General features: G+C 39.5%; 1 protein-coding gene across 1 annotated transcript in view; it reads right to left on the bottom strand.

The window, feature by feature from the left end:
- Ctnna1 (catenin alpha 1) overlaps window positions 1-22,753 on the bottom strand; it is a 131,605-nt gene that overhangs the window by 82,307 nt on the left and 26,545 nt on the right. The window contains exons 2-3 of the mRNA XM_021150781.1: window positions 15,807-15,913; window positions 13,981-14,176 (exon numbers count right to left, since the gene is read on the bottom strand). Of these exons, the coding sequence (XP_021006440.1) occupies window positions 13,981-14,176; window positions 15,807-15,911 (301 nt within the window). The 5' untranslated portion in view covers window positions 15,912-15,913. The remainder of the gene's footprint in view (window positions 1-13,980; window positions 14,177-15,806; window positions 15,914-22,753) is intronic.

The raw sequence follows: 22,753 nt of genomic DNA, 5'->3' as shown, positions 1-22,753 counted from the left end.
AGATACAAAGGAGACTAAACTCAAGAGAGCCTTGTACCTGGGGACATAGCTCAGGAAGTGAAAGTGCTTGTAAAATAAGGACTACTCACTTCCTGCATCACAAGCCGTAGGGCTGGAGAGTTGGCTCAGCTTACAACCCTCTGTAACTCCAGTTCCCGGGGATCTGACACCCTCTTCTGGCCTTTGAGGGCACCAGGCGTTGGCACACATATACACATGTAGTCAAAACACCCATACACATAAAATTAAAGGTGGGGTGGGGTGTTTGCCAGGTGGCGCATGCATTTAATCCCAGAACTCAGGTAGAGGTAGGTAGAGCTCTAAATTCGAGGCCAGGCTGGTCTACAGACCAAGAACCAGGACAGCCAAGGATATACAGAGAAACCCTGTCTTTAAAAAACAAAAAAATAAGTAACTTTAAAAACAAGAAAGAAGCCAGGTGTGGTGGCGCATGCATTTAATCCCAGCACTCAGGAGGCAGAGGCAGGTGGATTTCTGAGTTTGAAGCCAGCCTGGTCTACAAAGTGAGTTCTGGACAGCCAGGGCTACACAGAGAAACCCTGTCTCAAAACAAAACAAAACAAAACAAAACAAAAAACCAAGAAAGAGAACCTTCTACTATTACACCATCTGTCATGAATCCAGATCTGTCAACCCTGGTGTTTTCTTCTCCTTCACAGACAGTAGCAGTTAAGAACTTCTATTCACTCAAAACAAAGACAAAAGAGGGGAATAAACCCCTAGTTCTTTATTATAATAAGATTAAGATCAAGACCTTTCTTAAGAATCAATTACCTTAACTATACTCCCTCAACGCAATCAAACTTTATAAAGTTATAGGAAAAGAAATATGGGCAAAAAAATAGGGGGGGATGACTATAAGGAGAGGAGGTTTTTCTTTTCTTTTCTATTCTTTTCTTTTTTGAGCAAAAAAAAAAAAAAAAATGTAGGTTTTTCTTTTTTAATCTGAGCCCTGAACTTTAAAAACATGGAACTTAAATTCCCAGAACCCATATGTCAGATCACAACTATCTGTAACTCCTTCAAGGAAATCAAGTGGTACACAGATATGCATGCACACAAAAACATTTACACATCTAAACTTTCAAAAACTAAAAGCATGTACTATATATCCCAGAATGGCTCCATCTCTTATATACTTGCAAATGGTCCTGAACCTCCAATCCCCTGTCTCTTCCACCTCCATAGAACTGGGATTACAGGCATGAAATGAGCTACCAGGCATAAAAATTATATTGTAGGAAAAAAACTAGAACCTAAACATCTTTCAGTATCATAAAGTAAAAAAATAAACAAATGGGGGGGAACGCTGGTGAGATGGCTCAGCGGGTAAGAGCACTGACTGCTCTTCTAGAGGTCCTGAGTTCAATTCCCAGCAACCACATGGTGGCTCACAACCATCCATAATGAGATCTGACACCCTCTTCTGGTGTGCCTGAAGACAGCTACAGTGTACTTATGTATAATAATAAATAAATTTTAAATAAATAAATAAATAAATAAATAAACAAATGAAGCAACCAAGCACACGGTCCTACTCATGTTAGCACAGTCAGGGAAAACAGCCTGTAAAGTTATTTAGTTTACATGTCTGTGTGCATGCCTGAATATATATATGTGTGTATTATGAATATGAAGGAGCCCTCAGAAATCAGAAGATGGCACTGGGTCCTCTGAAACTCAAGTTACAGAAAGCTATGAGCGAATATTTGGGTACTAGAAACTGAATCAGGGTCCTTTGGAAGAGCAGTCAATGCTCTTAACTGCTAAACTATCTCCCCAATCACAAACATATGTTTTTTGTATCTCAGTTACAAAATTATAGGTAACTTTTACTTTTCTTTTTTGACTAGAATCAAAATACATTCACTACAAATTATTATTATTATTATTATTATTATTATTATTATTATTATTATTATTACTACTACTTCTCCTCCTCCTCCTTTTTTTGTTAATGTTGCTTTGTTTTTGAAATGTAAGATTTCGATTAAAATTGTTTTGGCCAGAGTTGGTGCCACACATCTATAATCTCCCCTTTCAGGAGTCAGCAAGTTCAAGGTCATCCATATATCAAGTTGGAGGCTAGCCCGGGTTACATAATACTCTTTATTCCTAGCTACACACATACACAGGGGGGCATAATGGTACAGGACTATAATGTCTATATTCAGAAAGCTGAGCAGAAAAATCACAAATTCAATGCCACCTTGAGCTACAAGGTAAGACTGTTGTTTCATCTCAACTCCCTAGGAAGATCCATGTTTGTTTGTTTGTTTTCCATTCTACCCAGAGTAGCAAGAAATGGGCATTACAGAAAGCTCTACTACCAAGTATCCTGTACCTGAGTTTAACATCTTTATACATAAGTCTCAGATCTTAACCCCTAAAGATACAGAATTTCAGAAGAGAGAGAATAAAGAGGAAAGGAAGAGAGGGCATCACCTACTCCTCTAAACCAGAGGCAGCGTCCTCTCTCACCCTGTATTCACTGAAGGAGATCTGTCAAAGCCCTGTGCCCCAGATACAACACAGCTACAGAAACATAAGACAAGAATCCAGAAAAATCTCTGACACGTGATTTTCACACTTTATCTTTTTAGAGTCAGCCCAACTGCATCAAGTTAATATCAAGTTATTTAAATCTGAACTCACAGAGCCTAGAAAACCTTTCTATTTACCCTCCTCCCTCCTACCCCCTGGTGGCACAGAAAGAAGCTTTGCATTTTCCACTTTTATAGTTGACAGAATATTTCTTTAAATTAAAATAGAGTACCACACATATTCATGTTCTCATTTTCCTTTCTAATTCAAGTGTGCCCTGCTGCTATTCAGAAACACTCCAAAGAGAGACACTTGCTTCCTGATTACACATTCAAATAAATGCATAACATGCATTTCAACCTGGAATCGCTTTCTTTAAGAAATTAACTAGCAGTAACCAAGTTACTGCAATATCACACATGAAGTCAACACCTAAATTAAGCTGGGTATGGTGGTGCAGACCTGTAATATCACCACTTAGTATGCTTAGGTAGGAGGATTGATGCAAGTTTGAGGCCAGCCTGGGCTACAGAATGAGATTCAGTCTCCAAAACACAAAACCAAGTCAGTGGAGTGCATTCCTATACTCTTAGCACTAGGGAGACAGAGGCAGGAGGTCCAAGAATCTGAGGTCATCCTCTGCCACATGGTCAGTTGGTGGCAGGAAACTCCATCTCAAAATTTTAAAAGGGCCAACAAGCTGGCTCAGCAGGTAACAGAGGTCCTTACCACCAAGCTGGACAACCCAAGTTCTCTCCCAGACCCAACACAGGAAGGTGAGAAAACTGATTTTCTCTAATTTCCAATGGCATAGCACACAGATGTACATATATGCATACATAAACATTAAAAGAGAAAAGAATTTTTAAAAAACAAAAACAGAACAATACTGACATAACCTCTGCTACACTGTACAAATATATTAAGGCAGCAATATTACCTGCTATAACTCAAGAGCATTATCTCTGTAGGTGTTATTTTTGTGAATTTAACAAGACAGATCTTTAAAAGAGGAACAATTTCAAAATGGTAAGAAACATTAGAATTTAATGATTTCACTCCTTTCCTCACTTACAAGCTGGCTGCATTAGCACTAGAATCTCTGCAGAGCAGCATATGCTCACACACGGGCACTGATCCAGAAGCAGACAGCATCCTTGACACATCCCAAGTCAAACCAAGTGCAGCCTCAACCCTAGAGACTTACAATTTGAGACAGACAACTTAAGACATAAAGCTCTCAGGTGACAACTTGCTAATGATTTTCCAAATTTTATATTTTGCTTCCCATGCTCAAATAAAATGAAAAGCAAGAGAAGAATTAAGTGATAAGACCAGGGGTCTGAGGGTAAATAATAAACAATGTTTTTACCTAACCATAGGCTTCAGAACATATGGAGGTTAGAAAATGGGTGTACTTCTAACAGATCCAGATAGAAAAGATCAAATGCAGAGAGACATAAAGGGAGCGGGGGTTGGAAAGATCAGACAATTTTATCCATGCAGCAAAGAGAAAAAAGTTGAAAAGCAAGCCAGGGCTGAAAGGAAGACTATGAGAAAAATCAGCTGAGTTATTGGACCTAATGAAGAAAGTTATTACAGCAATCTAAGAACTTAGATGTTTTCACACTCCTCCATGAGCATCATTATGTCTTGAAACTCATACTCAGCATTCCAAAGTAGAAACACTTGTTGATTGTTTCCCATGAAAGGGCCACTGTGTAATATCAAGCTCACAACCTCCACCTGACTAGAAAGACCCACACATCCACACAAATCTCCTCATAGCTGCTTGTCTCTACGTCATAAATTCAGCAAACCCAGACTTCATTCTGCCTCTTGTTAACCTCTCAAACCTGTTCAAAGCGGTCACTGACACTTACTCTGTCCTATCTATTTTCCAGGCAGTTTACACAGATTGAATAACAGCTGTCAATGTCGACACTGGACACAGGTCCAATTTTCACTTCCTTAAATGTGACTTTCATCAGCTGGCAGGAAAATAAATAAATAAATAAATTTTAAAAATTATGCGCGCGCGCGCGCAACACACACACACACACACACACACACACCTCAAAACTTGTGCTCAAAATCCCTTTGGTCAGGAATTAAATACATCATTTAAAATTCCCTTGCCGAGATTAACAATTGAAGAAGAAAACAAACAAAACAAACAAACAAATAAACAAACAAAAAGAGAAGCATTCTTCACTGATAGCCAGAACCTACAAGTCTTGGCAGAGAGGGGGAATCCTCAGAACAGACTGGCTTGTTGCACTAGCTGGACTGGCAAGCTCTGCATTCAGGAAGAGACCTTGTCTCAGTTGGAAAGCAGTCAAGACATCCAATATCAATCTTGACAACCATTACAAACACACACACACACACACCTAAAATAAAATAAAGCTCACACACACTCACTACAAATCATTTGAACTGTACTAAAAAAGTAACAAAAGCTTTCATTATTCATCCCCTGTGGAGTGTTGTAAAAGACCACCAGTTTTACATGATTATAAAACTGTATGTCCCTGAGCTTATGTAAAAATAGCTGGAGATAACTAAGCCATTAGAGAAGTTTACAAAGCAACTGTGCTTACAAAGTCCTGAGCTTTTGCAGAAAAAGTTTCTTGCTCTGAAATGAATCAGTTATGTTTCACATAAAAGGGCTTAATAGTCTAGAACATGGTACGTGCCTATTTCACAATTCAGGAGATGGAAGATAATCAAGAATTCAGACTACATAGTATGTTCAAACCTAGCCTGAGCTAGTAAGAGCCTGTTCTCAGGAAGGGAGAGAGGTAGAGGGAGGGAGGGAGGAACTTATGTAAAGACTGATACTTAGAGCAATTTTGGTTGCTTTCAATAACTTGAAATTTTATCTCTGCAATGCATCATTACCGAATTATCTACAATGGAATACTGTCCCAAGGGCCAGAACTTAAGAAGTTTCCCCCCAAATCTTAAAACACTTACTACTTAAGTGCAAACAGACATGAAGGGAGGGAAATGCAAGCCAAAATCTCAAAGCATTCTCTTTCTATTTACTAAACGACCCCCCTCTTCACCTTCTAGCCATTTGGAGCAGATGTTTAAGGTTCACACTACAGTTTCTTTGATACTGAAGAAAAGGCTGAATTAGGTTGCCAAGCTCCTGAAGTTCACCAGGAGAACTACAGTACATATCGAGAAGTAATTTACTGTGGTTGATAAAACAGTCACAGTTATTTCAGCCGAGCATGGTGGTGCACGAGTTTAAAGCCAAGGCTCAGGAGTGGGAAGATGATCAGGAACTCGAGATCAACTCTGTACACACAGTAGATTCAAGGCCAGCCTAGTTCCTGACTCAAAACTAAGTGCTTGCAGAACAGTCCTGATTATTTTGAGTTCAATCCTCCAACTCTGCTAGGAAAGACAGAACTGGCTCCTGAAAGTTCTCTGTTCTCTATTTTCTACAAGCACATGCAAATGTTCTTGTGCTCTCTCTCTCGAGCTCTCTCTCTCTCTCTCACACACACACACACACACACACACACACACCACAAAAACTTAAAAAAAAAAACTGGTAGTTTCAATTAATAAGAAAAACAAAGGCTTCAACAAATCAACAAAAGAAAACTAAGGCTTATAGATAACCAGTACTGCACTAGGGCATTTCAAATATAGCAATAAAAAATTCAGTATCTACCACCAACAAACAGTATAATTTTCCCCTTGCTGTAGGGGATCAAATTCAGGATCCTATGCATGCTAAGAAAACATTTAACCACTAAGCTACAGCCCAGCTTCAAAAGACTCATTTTTTAAAAACTTATTTTTGTCATTTTATTTATGTGTATATATGTCACGTGTATACATTCCCAGCAGGAAAGAACAGGGTGCTGGATCGCTTGGAGCTGGAGTTACACTCAAGTGCGGGCTGCTCAGTGCGAGTGCTATAAAACAAATGTTGGTTCTTGAGAAGTAAAGCAAATGTTCTTGACCCCTAAGCCACCCCTCTGGCTCCAGAACAATTTTTTTAAAGGAAACATTTTACACTTACAAAACAAAAATCATATGAGACTATCCTAGTATCTGTCAAGACTACCATTTTTTTCCTACACAACATCACTTTATGGAGTATACATGAGCCTATAGAGAGCTCTCCCCCAGTGTCTTGTGTGTGGGGTAAAGATGTATCCAGATTTGTTTCACTGTCCTCTGCCAACAGAAAACCTATTCCAGACCGAGCATGAGTCAAACTGGGCTAGTTATAGACACTGAGGAAGAAAAGATGTTCTGCTGACGACCTAACTGAGATGACTATCTTATGTTGGCATCTGTCTAGGACATGTACACAGAGTACATGAAAACAGAGGCAAACCAAATTACCAAAACTGGGAGGTGAAAGGTTCTCAGGGGTCAAGTCCCTGGATCTTTGACCAATACCTATACTCAAGAGATACTTCTAGGAATCCCGATTGCAAAGGTTCAAAATCTCTCCCAGGTCAAACAGGTCTGAGCTGGATTTCTATGGCACATAGTAGCTGAGGTTATATGAACATCACCAAACTGAAGATAAAACTCTTCTAGAAAATGATTTACAAACACGATCTTTTAAGTTCCTAGAAACTATACCCTTGGGAAACGTTCTAAATGTAGTTCACCAAGCTGTATGCTGAGTATATGTATTTTGTTGTATGTATTATATATATATATATATATATATATATATATATTTTTTTTTTTTTTTTTTAAATCTGCCCCAGGTTGAAGACAACTCAGTGGCTTAAAGCACTGGCTGCTCTTCCAGAGGACCTAGGTTCAATTTCCAGCACCCACACAGCAAGTCACACATCTTTAACTTGCCCAGTGGATCTAACACCCTTCCTTCTCTAGCCTTCAGAGGCACTAGACATGTGTGGTATTCAACAGACACATGCAGGCAAAAGACCCATACACAGAAAACATTTTTAATAAGATAATAAAAAATATATAAAAATACTAGGCCAGAGAAATGGCTGAGATACAGGAACTTTCCATCAAGCCTAAGGATCTAAATTCAATTTCTAATGAAGTGAGACAACTCTACATGTACACCATTGCAGGGGTACCTCTCTTACACAAACACAAAATCAAGACATTTAAAAAATTACATGTATTTCTCTTGCAGCTAGGAAAATGGCTCAGCAGTTAAAAACACTTGCAGTTCTTTCAGAAGACCCAAATTCGTAACCCAGTCCCTCATTAGGCAGTTCACAAAGCATACAACTGCAGCTCCAGGAGACCCAACAACTCTAACCTCTACAGACACCCACACACTTATAAGATACATACACATACATGCAAGCTGCTCCTTGTTCTGCTATAGAAAGTTTAAAACAAATAAACAAACAAACAAACAGTGTGTTATATAACCAAATCTGTGTAGAATTGGTAGAAAGAAAATGAAGACTCATAAATTAATGGAAGGAAACACAGAACCCAAATCTAACTTTACACAATCAACCTATATATAGATTGTTAACAAATGTGCAAAATTAATTCAACTGAAAAAACACAACATTTCCAAAAATGCTGAGGCAACTGAGTTCTCCATAGGCAAAAGAAGCCGAAGGAGGTGACCTAAACACAATTGATAAATAAATAAATAAATAAATACATCACAACCCAAAACAATTCAGATTTAAACACATAATTTAAAAATACAAAAGTAAGTGGGCATAGTGGCACATGCTTTTAATCCCAGCAGGGGCAATCTGAGTTGAAAGCCAGCCTGGTCTACATAGTGAGTTCTAGGAGAGCCAGTGCTACCTACACAAAGAGATAAATAAAATGATAAAGTTTTTACTGGGGTGGGAGTTGTTAAGAGGCTGAAGAAATGGTTCAATAGTTAAGACTGCAGATTGCTCTAGCAGATGACCCAATTTTGGTTAGCAACTCTCATACTGGGCAGCTCAAAACTGTAGTAATTCCAGTTCCAGATTATCCAACATCCTCTTCTGTCTTTGAAGTGCACCTAGACACCACTACGCCCCACACACACACATCCCCCACACACACTCCCATGCAGAAATACAGACATATACAAACACATATATACACAGTTAAATATAAAACCTTTATAAACAACACACAAAAAATGTTGAGAATATTTACAAGAGGCATCTTTACTTTCCCGTGACTAAGTTACAACCATGCCATGAAGTAGCAATGAAAAGTTTAAACAATCACGTGAACATAACATCCTTAAAACGATAGAATTACAAAGTGATTCAGAAAAGAGGAGAAGAGGTAAATGAATGAGTACCAGGAAGTAAACTAGATCTTTAAGAAAATGACCTAATTCCCTGAATCTTGAAACAGTAGTTCTATAAAATCTACAGATATACTAAAAAGGACAAGAGTTGTATGTACACATTGAACCAGTGTTAGTGTCCTGATTTAGAAATTGCACTATTATATATAGTTCTAAAAGATGTAAACAAGTGAGAAGCTAGTTGAAGGATACACTGCACTTCCCTATTTTTACAATTTCCAGTGATTTGTAATTATTTCAAAAAAAAGTTAAAATAAAGCAACTTATTAACTACTGTTGTTAATCAACTAAACTACTGGACTAAATATTGTCAAGCAATGTTAACTTGACTAAGAAGTAGTTCAACTGAATTCAACTGGCTCTATCCTAAGGTTCCCCACCCCCACCCTCACCCCCACAACCCCAGAGTCTCATATAACCCAGGATGTATCTTAGGCTGGCTGTGAATTCACTATGTATCTAAGGATGGCCTAGAACTTCCTGCATCTACCTACTGAGTATTGAGACTACAGGAGGATGCCACTTCTGCCTGGTTGTATGCAATGCTGAGATCAAAACCTGGGTTTCAAGCACACTAAGCAAGTACTCTACCACCTTAGCTACATCCAAAGCACCGAGAACAAATACTTTTAACTTTCAATAATATGCCTAAGTTTTTAGCTCCCATGGCTTCAACATGTTCCTAAATTGATTCAGGTTACAAGAAAATAAATCACACGGTATTTCATGTACCACATCCCTTAACTTTATCCACTAAAAGGAACAGTTATTTGAACAAGAGTTAGCCCACATGACAACTTATTCCTTTGCATTTTTCCCTCCATCCCCCTGTTACCATACAGCAGTGATAATGGTGTCTAGACTCAGAGTCCTGCCTCTAGACTACCTCCTATCTGTCAACCTCCTGAACCTCCCTTTACTGAGTTCCAGAAACTTAATCTCCCATGAGATCACCTGTCCCTATGTTTTATGTTGTCCAGATGGTAGAACTTCAACATAAAAAAATTAAAGAAACATTTTGGATTAAATTAAGAAAAAGCTTTATAAATGCACACAAACCAATACTGGAAAGAGCTGCTGGGGGGGGGGGGGGGGGGGCTGAGCCCTGTATCACTTGATATACTAAGCTGTAAACCTGTCCCAACAACAGAATCCTGTGGTTCTACACCATTCCCTAGAAGCCCTTCATTCCACACCTGCCATTCCAAACCACTCTCAAGTGGCACCCTAAGCCAAGAGCACACCCTTACCTTTAGCTGAGAGGCTGGAAGGCAAGCTAAAGGACAGCCTGGTTCCGAAAACAAAACACAACCAAAAACTCATACTACTTGCAGTCGTTTGAATGAGAATCGCCTCCATAGGCTCATATATTTTCATGTTTGCCCCGGGTTGATGAAACTGTTTGTTAAGGATTAGAAGGAAGCCGGGCGTGGTGGCACACGCCTTTAATCCCAGCACTCGGGAGGCAGAGGCAGGCGGATTTCTGAGTTCCGGGACAGCCTGGTCTACAAAGTGAGTTCCAGGACAGCCCGGGCTATACAGAGAAACCCTGTCTTGAAAAACCAAAAAAAAAAAAAAGGATTAGAAGGAAAAGATAAAGATGAGGTGTGTCCCTGGGGATGGGCTTTGAGGTTTCAAAAACTCACACCATCCCCAGTGTCTCTCTCTCTGCTTCATGCTTGTGACAAAAATGTAAGGTGTCAGCTACTACCCTAGCACCAGCCCTGTCTGTTCCCAAGCTCCCCACCATAATCATCATGGGCTCTAACCAACCCTCTGAAACTGTATGCACCAATAAACAATTCCTTGTGCAAGTGGTCTTGGTCATGGTGTCTGTACAGCAATAGGAAAGTAACTAAAGACTATACAAGAGGAACACATGTAACCAGCCAACTTACCCCATTTGGTTTTTTCCCCAACATCTATCCTTCCTAGAAAATTCACTTTTACCTAATCATATGCTTAATTGAAGCCTCTTCTATTTTCTTTCTGTTTTTTGTAGGTACACACACACACATACACACACACACACTCCAGACAGTGTCTCATTCAGTAGCTCAGGCTAGCTTCTTAGCCTTTTTACTGAACCAAATGTTGAATGCAATGTAGGATTATACAAAGATGTGCGTCTGCTTCTTTGAGTCTTCACTCAGACGTGCACATGAGTAGCAGGGAAGAAGTTACTCATATTAGAGCAAGTACCTACTATAAGCTTTTAAAAGCCAACTACTGACTGCAGCCCAGTGTTTTTTTTTTAAGATAAGGGTTGACTATATAGTCCAGGTATGACTTTCAATCTTCCTGCTCATGCTTTCTAAGAGGTAAGATTACAGGAAAGCCCCACAACAACCATCAAGTAAAATCCTATTCCAATGTGTGTCTAAAAGTTATCTTGATTGACAAATTTTTCAGATTTAGAGTTATGGAAACCATTTTCTGAGCATGTCTATGTGGAATTATCTAGATTATGTTAACTGAGAAAGACCTACCCTAAATGTGGACCATACTATTTAATGGGTGGGGTACTGGACTGATAAAAAGGAGAAAACAAGCTAGGCGCAAGTATTCCTGACTCTGCTTCTAGAGTGTGGGGGGGGGGGGGGCAATGTGAGCAGATGCCTCCTCTCCCCGCCTCAGATCTCCCTCACCCTGCTGGACAGCATGCATGTAACCCCTTCAACTTCCAGCCAAAATAACCTCCTCATGTTGCATCTGTCAGGAACGTTCTTAGAGCAATGAGACAAAGCAACTAACACAGAAACTATCCCTCAGCCCTTACTTCCAACTTACCAGCACTGGCTCTGTTTTCTAAACTTCTCATTTTCTAATCATTTGCCTCATCTTATCTGTCTGGCATCCCTTAAGCCAGCTAAATGCTTTCTTTTTTAGTCAGAACTCTTATTATTCAAGGACTCATAAAATAAACTTAAAATAACCAGAGGCAGCCCTCCTCTTTGTGAACTTTGAAATACGTATCATGATGGCACAAGATTATAATTCAAACATTTGGGAATCAGGCAAAATGATCCAGCGTCCTGGGCAAGCCTGAGGTAGATAGCAAGACCCTACTGTGTGCCAAAGACTTCGGTGACTTATGATGAGTACAAGGTGTCTTTGCGGGTGACAGAAATGCTCTGGACTTAAGACAGCAACCACAGCTACACGACCCTAAGAATATACTACAAACTCTGAACCACTGATACAGTGTGCACTGTATCAGCTTTTTATGATTCTTCACCTACATGAAAGCATTCATATTTGTAAATACACCTAAAATGTGAGAAAGGAACTTTTCTTTCTCACACCATACTCTTTAGGAAATAGCTAATTATCCTAAAACACAATACCTATCTACCACAGACCAGATACCATGTTAGGTAGCACAGAAAAGACCACCAAACTAGAAAGTAAACTGCCCTACTAGAGACTGGGAAGAGGAGGGCAATCTAATTAATTATTACTATAAAAATTAGAAAACACTTCATTGACCTAATCAAAGAGTGGACATATGGATGTGTACCCCCTAAACAAGAAAGGGCACATACAAAAAGCAGCAACGTATAAGGCTCAGCACCTAGTTTAAGCATATTGTCATTATGATGTGACCCTAGACCACATGAGTTTAGATGCTGTGAAATTGATAACTGGCTCCATGGTAGGTTCTTGGGAGGCTCATTTCATTACCTTGAAAGAAGATGGACTTGAGTTTCTGATACACTTATAGCATTTATGGTGGTATTTTAAGACACCCAAATTTTCGTACGTTATTCATATAAAAAAATTATACAAAACTGTATGCATTCATTGTTATGGTTGCATAGGGGCAGGAGAGATGGCTAAGCAGTTATGAGCACTTGCTGCTCTTCCAGAGGTCCTGAGTTCAATTCCCAGCAACCACATGGTGGCTCACAACCATCTGTAATGGGATCTGATGCCCTCTTCTCGCATGCAGGTGTATATGCAGATAGAGCATTCATACATAAATAAATAAATCTTAAAAGAAAAATTATGGTTGCATAGAAAGCACAGGGCACACACAAACCCCAAACACAGAAATCTGACTTGAAACTCACATAAACAAGTACTTCTTCTTTGAACCCAGCAAGCTTCTATTTTTAACAGTGTAGGAAAATCTTAGATTAGAAATTAGCAAACTAGATTTTGTATATCAAAACAGCATACCTCTGCTTTTATAAGTTTTATCAGATCATACTGTGCACATTTGTGTATATATTCTCCACAGCATGCTTGCAGCATGACTAAGTAGCTTCGACAGAGAGTCTATGGCCAGTAAAACTAAAATACTAGCTGGCCCTCTACCAAAAAAAAAAACCTAGAAACCCCTATCTAATCAAAAGTAGTCAACATTGATCCAGAACAAACACATCTTACAGTCCCTTAAGGAACCAAGTGTTTCCATAGATACCAACTAAGCATTCCTTAGATAAGCAATTATTTAATTGCTAACCTAAGACAAGTTAGGTTAGGTTTCAGACCACTGAAAACCTTACAGAGAAAGGAAATCATATTTTCTTCTGCTGACTAATCATTCAAAACTGAATGATAGCTTAAAAGGAGCATTTATAATCCTTTGGGGTTAGTTGGGAGTGCTGTCTTCTGAATCTTGAATGTAAATGGGTATCTGTCCAAAGTAGTCCATTCATATGTTTGGCAAAAGTATGCTGCTGGCCATTAGCAGCAGACGTTACCCCCTTGCTACATAACTTCCTAAGTGTTCCCATGGCACAGCAGCCAACTCTCCCCTGGTGAATAACCCATGAGAAAGAAGCCCAGTTAGGACCAGTGAGATGGCTCAGTGAGAGCTGCTGCCACACTTGATAACCAGATAACAGGAGTTCAATCCCCAGACTCACATGATGGATGGATGGATGGATGGATGGATGGATGGATGGATGGATGGGTGGAAGGAAGGAAGGAAGGAAGGAAGGAAGGAAGGAAGGAAGGAAGAGAGACTCCCACAGTTGTCTTCTGACTTCCATATGCCATGCTGTGGCACCCATATATAGAATCATAGACACATGTATAAATAAATGTAAATTTAAAATTTTAATGAATTTCTAGGAAAACCTGTCTCTCTTCATATATTGACCTACCTTGTTTTCGAACATCTTCTACAGCAACCACAAGCTCCTCCTTGAGAAACTGGCTCTCTTTTGCAATTTTATCCCCCTTTTCCAAGAAATTCTCAGTTGCTTGTTCAACAGATGCAGCCAAAACATGGGCCTTCTTAGAACGGCCTCTCTTTTTATTAGAGGGCCCTTTACTATTGGTGTTTACCAGGGTTGTAACCTAGAAGTTTAATTTAAAAAAAAAAAATCATTTAGAATGAAAAATAGTAGACTAGTATCTTTAAAGATAGCAATTCTAAGTTCATAAGTAAGTTAGGTGACACACTTAGAGATCGTACTAAACATGAAATAACACAATTCTAAAAATTATGCTATATTTAGTTTCCAAAATAATTTGTTTCTTAATGTATACGATAAGAAATATAATGCGGGCTGGAGAGATGGCTCAGTGGTTAAGAGCACTGATTGCTCTTCCAGAGATCCTGAGTTCAATTCCCAGCAACCACATGGTGGCTCACAACCATCTGTGATGGGATCTGATGCCCTCTTCTGGTGCATCTGAAGACAGCTACAGTGTATTCACATACAATAAATAAATCAATCTTAAAAAAGAGAGAGAGAGAAATAATGCATATCTTAAGTTCTTAAGTAATCATTAAGTTTTTAAAGAGACCAGACTAAAACTATGACTGAGGATGAGTGAAACGTCATTTTTTAAGTCAAGGTATTCCAGAAACGGCTGGACAATAAGTTTAGCTTTGCCAGAAGACTACATTTTTGTCATTGTTACTAGTCTGCAAAATGTTCTCAGACAACTTACTTCTGAAGTCTGCTCAAGTTTATTAATGCAAATCTCTGCATTAATTAGTAAAGGTCCTTAATAAAGAAATGAAACATTGCCCATAAAAGCCTCCTGTGACGATGCTTAAAAGTTCCAGAACATTAGACATCATTAATAAGTTTAATATGCCAGATGATCTGTAGGTTGAAGATGATTAAAGTTTTGTTATAGTGTAAATCTGCCAAACATAAGACCTGAAAAGTACAGTATACTGGGTTCAAGACAGCAAGTATCCCACTAACCCCCACACATCTACATATAGACATATGAAATCTTAGTTTATGATTTAGAAGGCAAGTTTTTTAAAGACAGCAAATGTCATTCTTGTTTTCTCTCTCCTCTCATATATAAATATACACATACATTAACTATGCCAAAAGAGTAAAAATATACAGCTGCTAAGTTAATCAATGTCATCACACTATGACGCATGTATTTGTAACAGAATATACCAAGCCTACACCCTCAAACTAAGTTACCTGCTAGCTAATCCTACACAATGAAGGGTGCATTAAGATAAGTGAAGAACCTTAACCGTCAAGTCCCACCTTCATTGAATTTCCTGTCTGATGGAGGGTGAAGTTATCTGCAAAGCACAAATATTTAGAAATCTGTACTATATAATACCAATAACCTTTACTATCAGCAGTAAGATTTCAGAAAAGGGAAGCTGTAGTCTAAAGAATTAAATAAAGCCAGGCATAGTGGCACATGACTTTAATACAAGTGGCATTCAAGAGGTGGAAACAGGGACCAGGAGAGTTGAAGTCTACCCTCATATTCCTAAGGAGGCTGAGGTCAGTGTGGTGATAGAAAACCTTGTCTCAATTACAACAGTAGAAAGAATTAAATAAAGAAATGTACCAGTATTCAGTAAGTACTGTCAAACTAACTAAAACTCAACCAACTCAACTCAAGACTCTGAGCTAAAGAACCTTAGTTAGGGTTTGGTGGCCAGGCCTATTGCTAAAGAATGTTACAACAACTATTTGTGTTTTCAGATTGTTACCTGTGTAACAAGAGGCTCCAACAGTCTTTCAACAGCCAGAGTCCTAATCTCCAGACTTTTGGGGTCCCATTTGAAGTTTATGTTGCCTGTGTGGACGGCAGTCATGTCTAAGAGATAAACAAAAACCCAAAGTCAGGCAATCATCAAACAGAAACATGAAATACATTATCAAGCTCTCACAGAGACTTTCCTATCAGTATAGCCGCATGTACAAGAGGAATGAGCTCTTACACATAGGAACTCTGTGTTTACATGAAGAGACAATCTTGACAACATTTTTCCAATACAAATTCACTATAGATTAAGATCTCAATCCTGGCTAGAGAGATGACTCGGTAGTTAAGAGCACTGGCTGCTCTTCCAGAGGACCCCAGGTTCAGTTTCCAGGACTGAAGTTTTCAGTTCACAACTGTCTATAACTCCAGTTCCAGGTGATCCAACACCCTAACACAGGCATACATACAAGCAAAACACCAATACACACAAAGTAAAAAATAAATTAAAAAAAAAAGAAATTTCAATCCATACAGGTATGGTGGCACACACCTTTAATCCCAGCACTCAGGAGGCAGAAGCCAGTAAATTTCTGTGAATTCAAAGCCAGCCTGGTCTACACAGTGAGTTCTAGCACAGCCAGGGCTATATACTGTAGGAAGGAAGAAAGGAAAGAAAGGAGGGAGGGAAGGAGGGAATCTCAGCCCATTAATTAAATCTCTCAGCAGTTAAAAACACTGGCCTCCCTTCTGAATGACCCAGGATTTATTCCCAGAACCCATATGGCAGCTAAACACCACCATAGCTCCAGCTCTAGCCAACCTGATGCCCTTTTCTGGCCTCAATGGTCACCAGGCACGCATATGGTACATATACAATATATATAATTAAAAACCAATCTTTCAAAAAATATAAAGAAATCCTATTCAAAACTAAATTTTGAGTTAATAGATAAAGGAAACACAGAAGTACAGTAATCATGTCTATGAGAAAACAGATTAGATATAGCTCTAAGCAGAGCACTGTGGTCCGTGACTGTAATCTTCACACTAGAGAAAGGTTGAGGCAGGGGAGTTCATGAGTTCAAGGCCAGCCTGGACTAAACAGTATATTTCCTAGTTAGTTACAAATGTCTACATACAAGACCCTGTTTTTAAATTTCTTTTTCTCATTGGGTATAGTGGTATCTGTCTGTATTTTCAAATCCACAGTAAACTGAGGCATGAAAGTCATTTGAACCCACGAATTCAGATTAATTTGAGCATATGGTAGTTCACACATATAATCCCAGCATCTGGGAAGCTGGAGCCAAAAGACTGCTATAAATTTATGGCCAACCTTAGTTACACTTGAGACTATGTATCAAAAAAGAAAAAAGAAACGTGCAAGGGTCGTCTAAGAGATGGCTGCTCAGCAGATAACCCTGGGACCCAAGGAAGGGTAGGATAGGAGAGTACCTGCTCCAAAGCTGTCCTCTGACCTCCACAAACCTAACGTGAACATACACATAGCTATCATATAAACAATAATAAATAAGCTTAAATAAAAAAGTTTTAAATGGGGTAAACAAAGCTAGGTGTGGTTTAGCATGCCTGTAATCCCAAACTCTCAGAAGAATGAGTCAGAAAAATATGATGTAAATTCAAGGCCAGTCTGAGCTATGGAGTGAGGTCCATAGGCCAGAGGGAACTATGGAGCTGGGCACAGTGGTTCATGGCTATAATCCCAAACACTCAATAGATTGAAGCAGGAATTTTGTAACTCCAAGTCTGCATAGTGAGTTCAGGCCAGTCTAATCTTAAAGAGAATGAAATCCTGTCTCGGGGGAGTAGGGGGTGTACACCAAAATTAAAGATTGGGGGGGGGGGGCTCAAATTAAACATTAGTAACACTTTACAGAAGTATATGAAAAATGTTCAAAATGTATACTACTGACAACAGAAAACAATCTGAAGTATAAATGTAAAGGGGGCCAGGCAGTGGTGGCGCACACCTCTAATCCCAGCACTTGGGAGGCAGAGGCAGGCGGATTTCAGAGTTCAAGGGCAGCCTGGTCTACAGAGTGAGTTCCAGGACAGCCAGGGCTACAAAGAGAAACCCTGTCTCGAAAAATAAATAAATAAATAAGTGTAGAGTAGGGGGGAGCTGAAATGCATCTACCAAAATATTTAACAAGGTCAAGTCTAAAAGTTGGAAACAACCTATTAAAAGTAGTATTAACATTTTTCTTTTTATTAACTGTGTTTTCTAATATTATAGAACTATATAACTACTATTCAGGGGGAAAAGCTATTTTCATAACTAACAAAATTAAACTCTTTACATAATATAATGAGGACAACAGCATCCAAGGGCACACATCATTTTAGCTACTTTGAACTTGTCTCGTTTATACACGAAGACCACCAACCAGCACCTTTTTCAAAAAGCTTTTCTACAGATTTAATTAGATAAAATAGATTATGACCCTCTGGATAGTACAGTCTATCTTAATATGAATTAAGGAAAAGGCTCTTCAAACAAAAGATCTAATAAATATAGGATAATGTATTTAAATAAGACACCATTTAGGCCAAGAATATAGCTTACTCTGTTAGTCCCAGCACTCAAAAGACTTAGGAAGAAAGATCACAAATTAAAGGCCAATCTGGGCTGAGGAATAAAAATCCTGTCACAAAATTGAAAACAAGTTTAAAGTTAAGAAAAAGGGAAAGCACCTTTTAGGAACACCCAAAGTAATAAATGATTCCTTGATTCATGTAAAATCAAGGAGACTAAAGCATGGGGCCGAAAGACAGCTCCATAGTTAAGAGCATTTACTATTCCTACAAAGAACCCCAGCCCAGACGGAACCAATGCCTCTGCACCCCCATGCACACAACCATAGACCGCAGATGTACACACACACACACACACACACACACACACACACACAGTTGTGGGGGGGCATGGCAGGGTGAGACAAGGTCTCACTGTGTAGGCCTGGCTGGCCTGGAACTTGCTATGTAAATCAGGCTGACCTCAAAATCAGAAATCCACCTGCCCCCATGCCCCTTTAACCCACTCTGGGGCTCTAGGGACAGCTCAGCAGTTAAGAGTAGAGATGCTCTTCTAGAAGACCCAGGTTCAATCACCAGCACCCACATTGGTCAGCTCACACCTCTATCTCTAACTCCACTGCACCTGACACCTCTGGCCTCGGTAGGTACCTACACTCACATGCACAAAAAACACACATACATACTCATAATTTAAAATTTAATTTAAAAAATCATTTTTGTAGTACATCACAAAACTACTTAACTTCAGTCTAATGTTGGTAAATACCAGGGTGATAGTAAGGCATATTCCACAAAATTAAGAAAAGGTCAAGAAAACCAAATACATAAAAATTTTAAATGGATTCTTTATTTTTAATAAGCATAGTATTAATTCATGTTAAATTTCCAAATTTTCATTATTTCACTTTAAATTATCCACGCATCAATAAAACACTGAATCACAAAATGCAGTTTCCAGACAATTTGTTCCCTATACTTACATTATGCTGGGCCTACATATTTTGGGTCTTTAAAGGTTATTTGTCCACTAAACCGATAAACACAAGTCAGTAATCCTTAAGAGATGGGATGGTCTCGGCTGTTAAAGACCACTAACACTTCAAGCAAATGTCATCGAATGTCATAGATAAGACGTTCAGAACAAAGTATTTGCCCTGTGGATCCTAGCTTCCTGGCATTTCAAAGAGACTGCACCAGTACAAATACGAGAACCTTTCAGGATTAGAGGACTAGACCCTGTGATTAAGGAAAGCAAACCCAGGTGGGCATTTAGAGCAACTCCTAGTTGCTGAGACGCAAAACACAATTCACTTTGAGGGGTCGGGCGCTTGTACCTGGAACTGAACCCAGAGCCTGCCCGACATGCAATACGCAAAGCTCTGGAAAAGCTCTACCATTGACACTGCCTCATTTTCCCAAAGAAACTCTTCTAATATTTTTCTGATATAAAAACTCTCTAGACACAGGAAAAACAAAACGCAAAGAAGCTTCAGTGTTTCGGGATTTATTTTATTTGAGACAGAGTCTCACTACATAGCCTTGGCTGGCCTGGAACTCACACAGATCTACCTGTCTCTGCCTCTGCAGTGCTGGAATTAGACCTACACCCACAGTGAAATTAATTTAAGGTTTATTTTTATGTCTCATTTTGCTTTCATGTATGTATGTGTACCACACACATACAGAGTGCCTATAAAGCCAGAAGAGACCATCAGATTTCCTAAAACTGAATGAGTTGCCATGTGTGCACCAGAACCAAACCAAAATCCTCTGGAAAAGCAGCAAGTGCTCCAGCCCCCAAATTAATGGAAATGGTGGTCTATGTCTATAATAGCAACACTTGGCTGAGGCAGGAGGATCATCTCAAGGCCATCCTAGACACTCAGTTGAATCCAGCTTTAGCTACAGAGTGAAACCTGATCCCAAAACAACAAAAAGCCTTTGGAATCTTTTACTTTCCTGAATCCAAGGATTCAGAGCCCCAGGACTTCCCATGTGTTAAAGGGAGCTCCAGTGAGAAAGTTAAGGCCGGGCAGTGGTGGCGCACACCTTTCATCCCAGCACTTGGGAGGCAGAGGCAGGCAGATTTCTGAGTTCGAGGCCAGCCTGGTCTACAAAGTGACTTCCAGGACAGCCAGGGCTACACAGAGAAACCCTGCCTCAAAAAACAGAGGGGGGTCGGCGGTTTAAGGCTCTGCTACTTTCAAAAATACAACAACTGACAAACTATAAATGCAACAATAAGTCAAATGACACCCGGCCTCCCCAGGTCAGAGATGGACAGAGAGACCAGAAAAGACCAACTCAAAAGCTTGTGTCCAACAGATCAACTCCAAGCAATTATCACAAAGTTACTTCAAATGACCTGAATTTAAGAGAAACCAATTTGAAATCCCCAAACTTAACTGTTGGTAGGTAACTCTTCTGAACTGGACTGTTGGTATCCTGACAGTATATAACTGGACTGCTAGTATCCTGAAAAATTACTTCTAAAAGGTACACATCCTCTTGTTCTATTTATCTTCTTTCTTCCCTACCTTTGGATGGTAGGCTAGAACAAGGGGAGGGGTGTTTGAAAGCCCTTATTACAGTAGGTTTTGAGAAATCTAAGCCTACAGATGACGCCCACCATGGCTTAGACATAATGGGTAATTCTTCTAATGTGCTAGAGGAAAGGTCAGGTTATGAGTGGTTAGCAGTGTTCCTTAAGGTTGGCAAAATAGCAGCTAAAACCAGGAAGTGATCTCCTACCTTGTTCCTGGAGGGAGGTTTTTTATTTTGTTTCCTGGTTTAAAAAAATAAAAATAAAAATAAAAAATTTTAAAACCTTATTAAAAAGATTGGGGGGAAAACTGACAATACTCTTTTTAAAGATTTATTTTATATGTAAATACTGTAGCTGTCTTCAGACACTCCAGAAGAGGGTGTCAGATGTTGTTACAGATGATTGTCAGCCACCATGTGGTTGCTGGGATTTGAACTCAGGACCTTGGGAAAGAGCAGTCAGTACTCTTAACCATTGAGCCATCTCTCCAGCCCCTGACAATACTCTTATGTTAGATAAGATTGCAGAGTTAGCTAAGCACTTAGAGAGTTTGCAAATAGAGATAGAAGTGCTAAGCCAGTGGGAGAGGAACAACAGTGTTCAAACTTGATGTCTGAGACCAGGAATGTACCACACAATGAAAAGGGGAAGGGCCGGGCGTGGTGGCGCACGCCTTTAATCCCAGCACTCGGGAGGCAGAGGCAGGCGGATTTCTGAGTTCGAGGCCAGCCTGGTCTACAAAGTGAGCTCCAGGACAGCCAGAGCTATAAAGAGAAACCCTGTCTCGAAAAACCAAAAAAAAAAAAAAGAAAAGAAATGGGGAAGGGCTAGGAGGCTGGAGAGATGGCACTGACTGCTCTTCCAGGGGTCCTAAGTTCCACTCCCAGCAACCACATGGAGGTTCACAACCATATGTAATGGGATCCAATGCCCTCTTCCAGTGTGTCTAAAAACAGCTACAGTGTTCTCATAAATAATAAACCTTTAAAAAAAGAAAAAGAAAAAGAAAAAGAAAAAGAAAAAGGGAAACTAAATAGGCTAGAAAGTAAACTGCTGCCTTACCCTGCTGCATGCACTTTCACTGGAGGTACCCAGAGCACCTCCCTGACTAGGGGCTCAGTACAGGTACCATGGGATAGTATTCAGTCCAGTGCTCAGGCCTTCACAGGCACCTCAGCCTTCCCAGTCTTTGTGCAGCACAAGCCTACTAATGATGCTGGTTCTGCCTATAATGAGCTGACCTGGCATCCAACAGAAATGCTAGAATTGAAGTATTTTTAAAGAGGCTATGGTATTATATAGCTTGCACTCTCCATTACTTAAATAAATGCTAAATACTTGGGCTATGCAGAATAGGGTTATCCCCCAAGATTGGAAGAGATTGGTGCTAGCTGTTCTATAAGCTGTTGTGGTGGAGGTACAAGCCACTAATTTGCATCTAGAGATGCAAATTACTAAAGACAAACTGCATAGTGAAGGGCGTTATGCTGATTTACAATAACAAATCCAATCTGTTGATGGCATAATTGAACAATGCTGTATTTCGGCTTTAAGAGCCTGGGATATAACTGAGAAGCCAGGAGGGGGAAAATCTACTTTATGAAGGTAATACATGGACCTGTGGAAGCATTCACCGAATTCTTACAGAGATTGGGTCCAGCTTTAATAGCCTTATCAGATCCTGAACCAGTCATTGACAGAAATACTGGCCTTTGAAAACATGAATACTGAATGTATTCATCAGAAAACAATCAGACTGAAAGCATGAGGCGCCCCAATATACAAATGGGTAAGAGAGACAACTGATACTGGTCTCGGGGAGCATCATGCTAATATCTTAAGCAATG

This window comes from Mus caroli, chromosome 18 (genome assembly GCF_900094665.2).
Source record: "Mus caroli chromosome 18, CAROLI_EIJ_v1.1, whole genome shotgun sequence".
Classification (NCBI taxonomy): Eukaryota; Metazoa; Chordata; class Mammalia; order Rodentia; family Muridae; genus Mus; species Mus caroli.
Note: the sequence above shows the minus strand (reverse complement) of the source record. Positions and strands in the feature narration are given on the sequence as shown.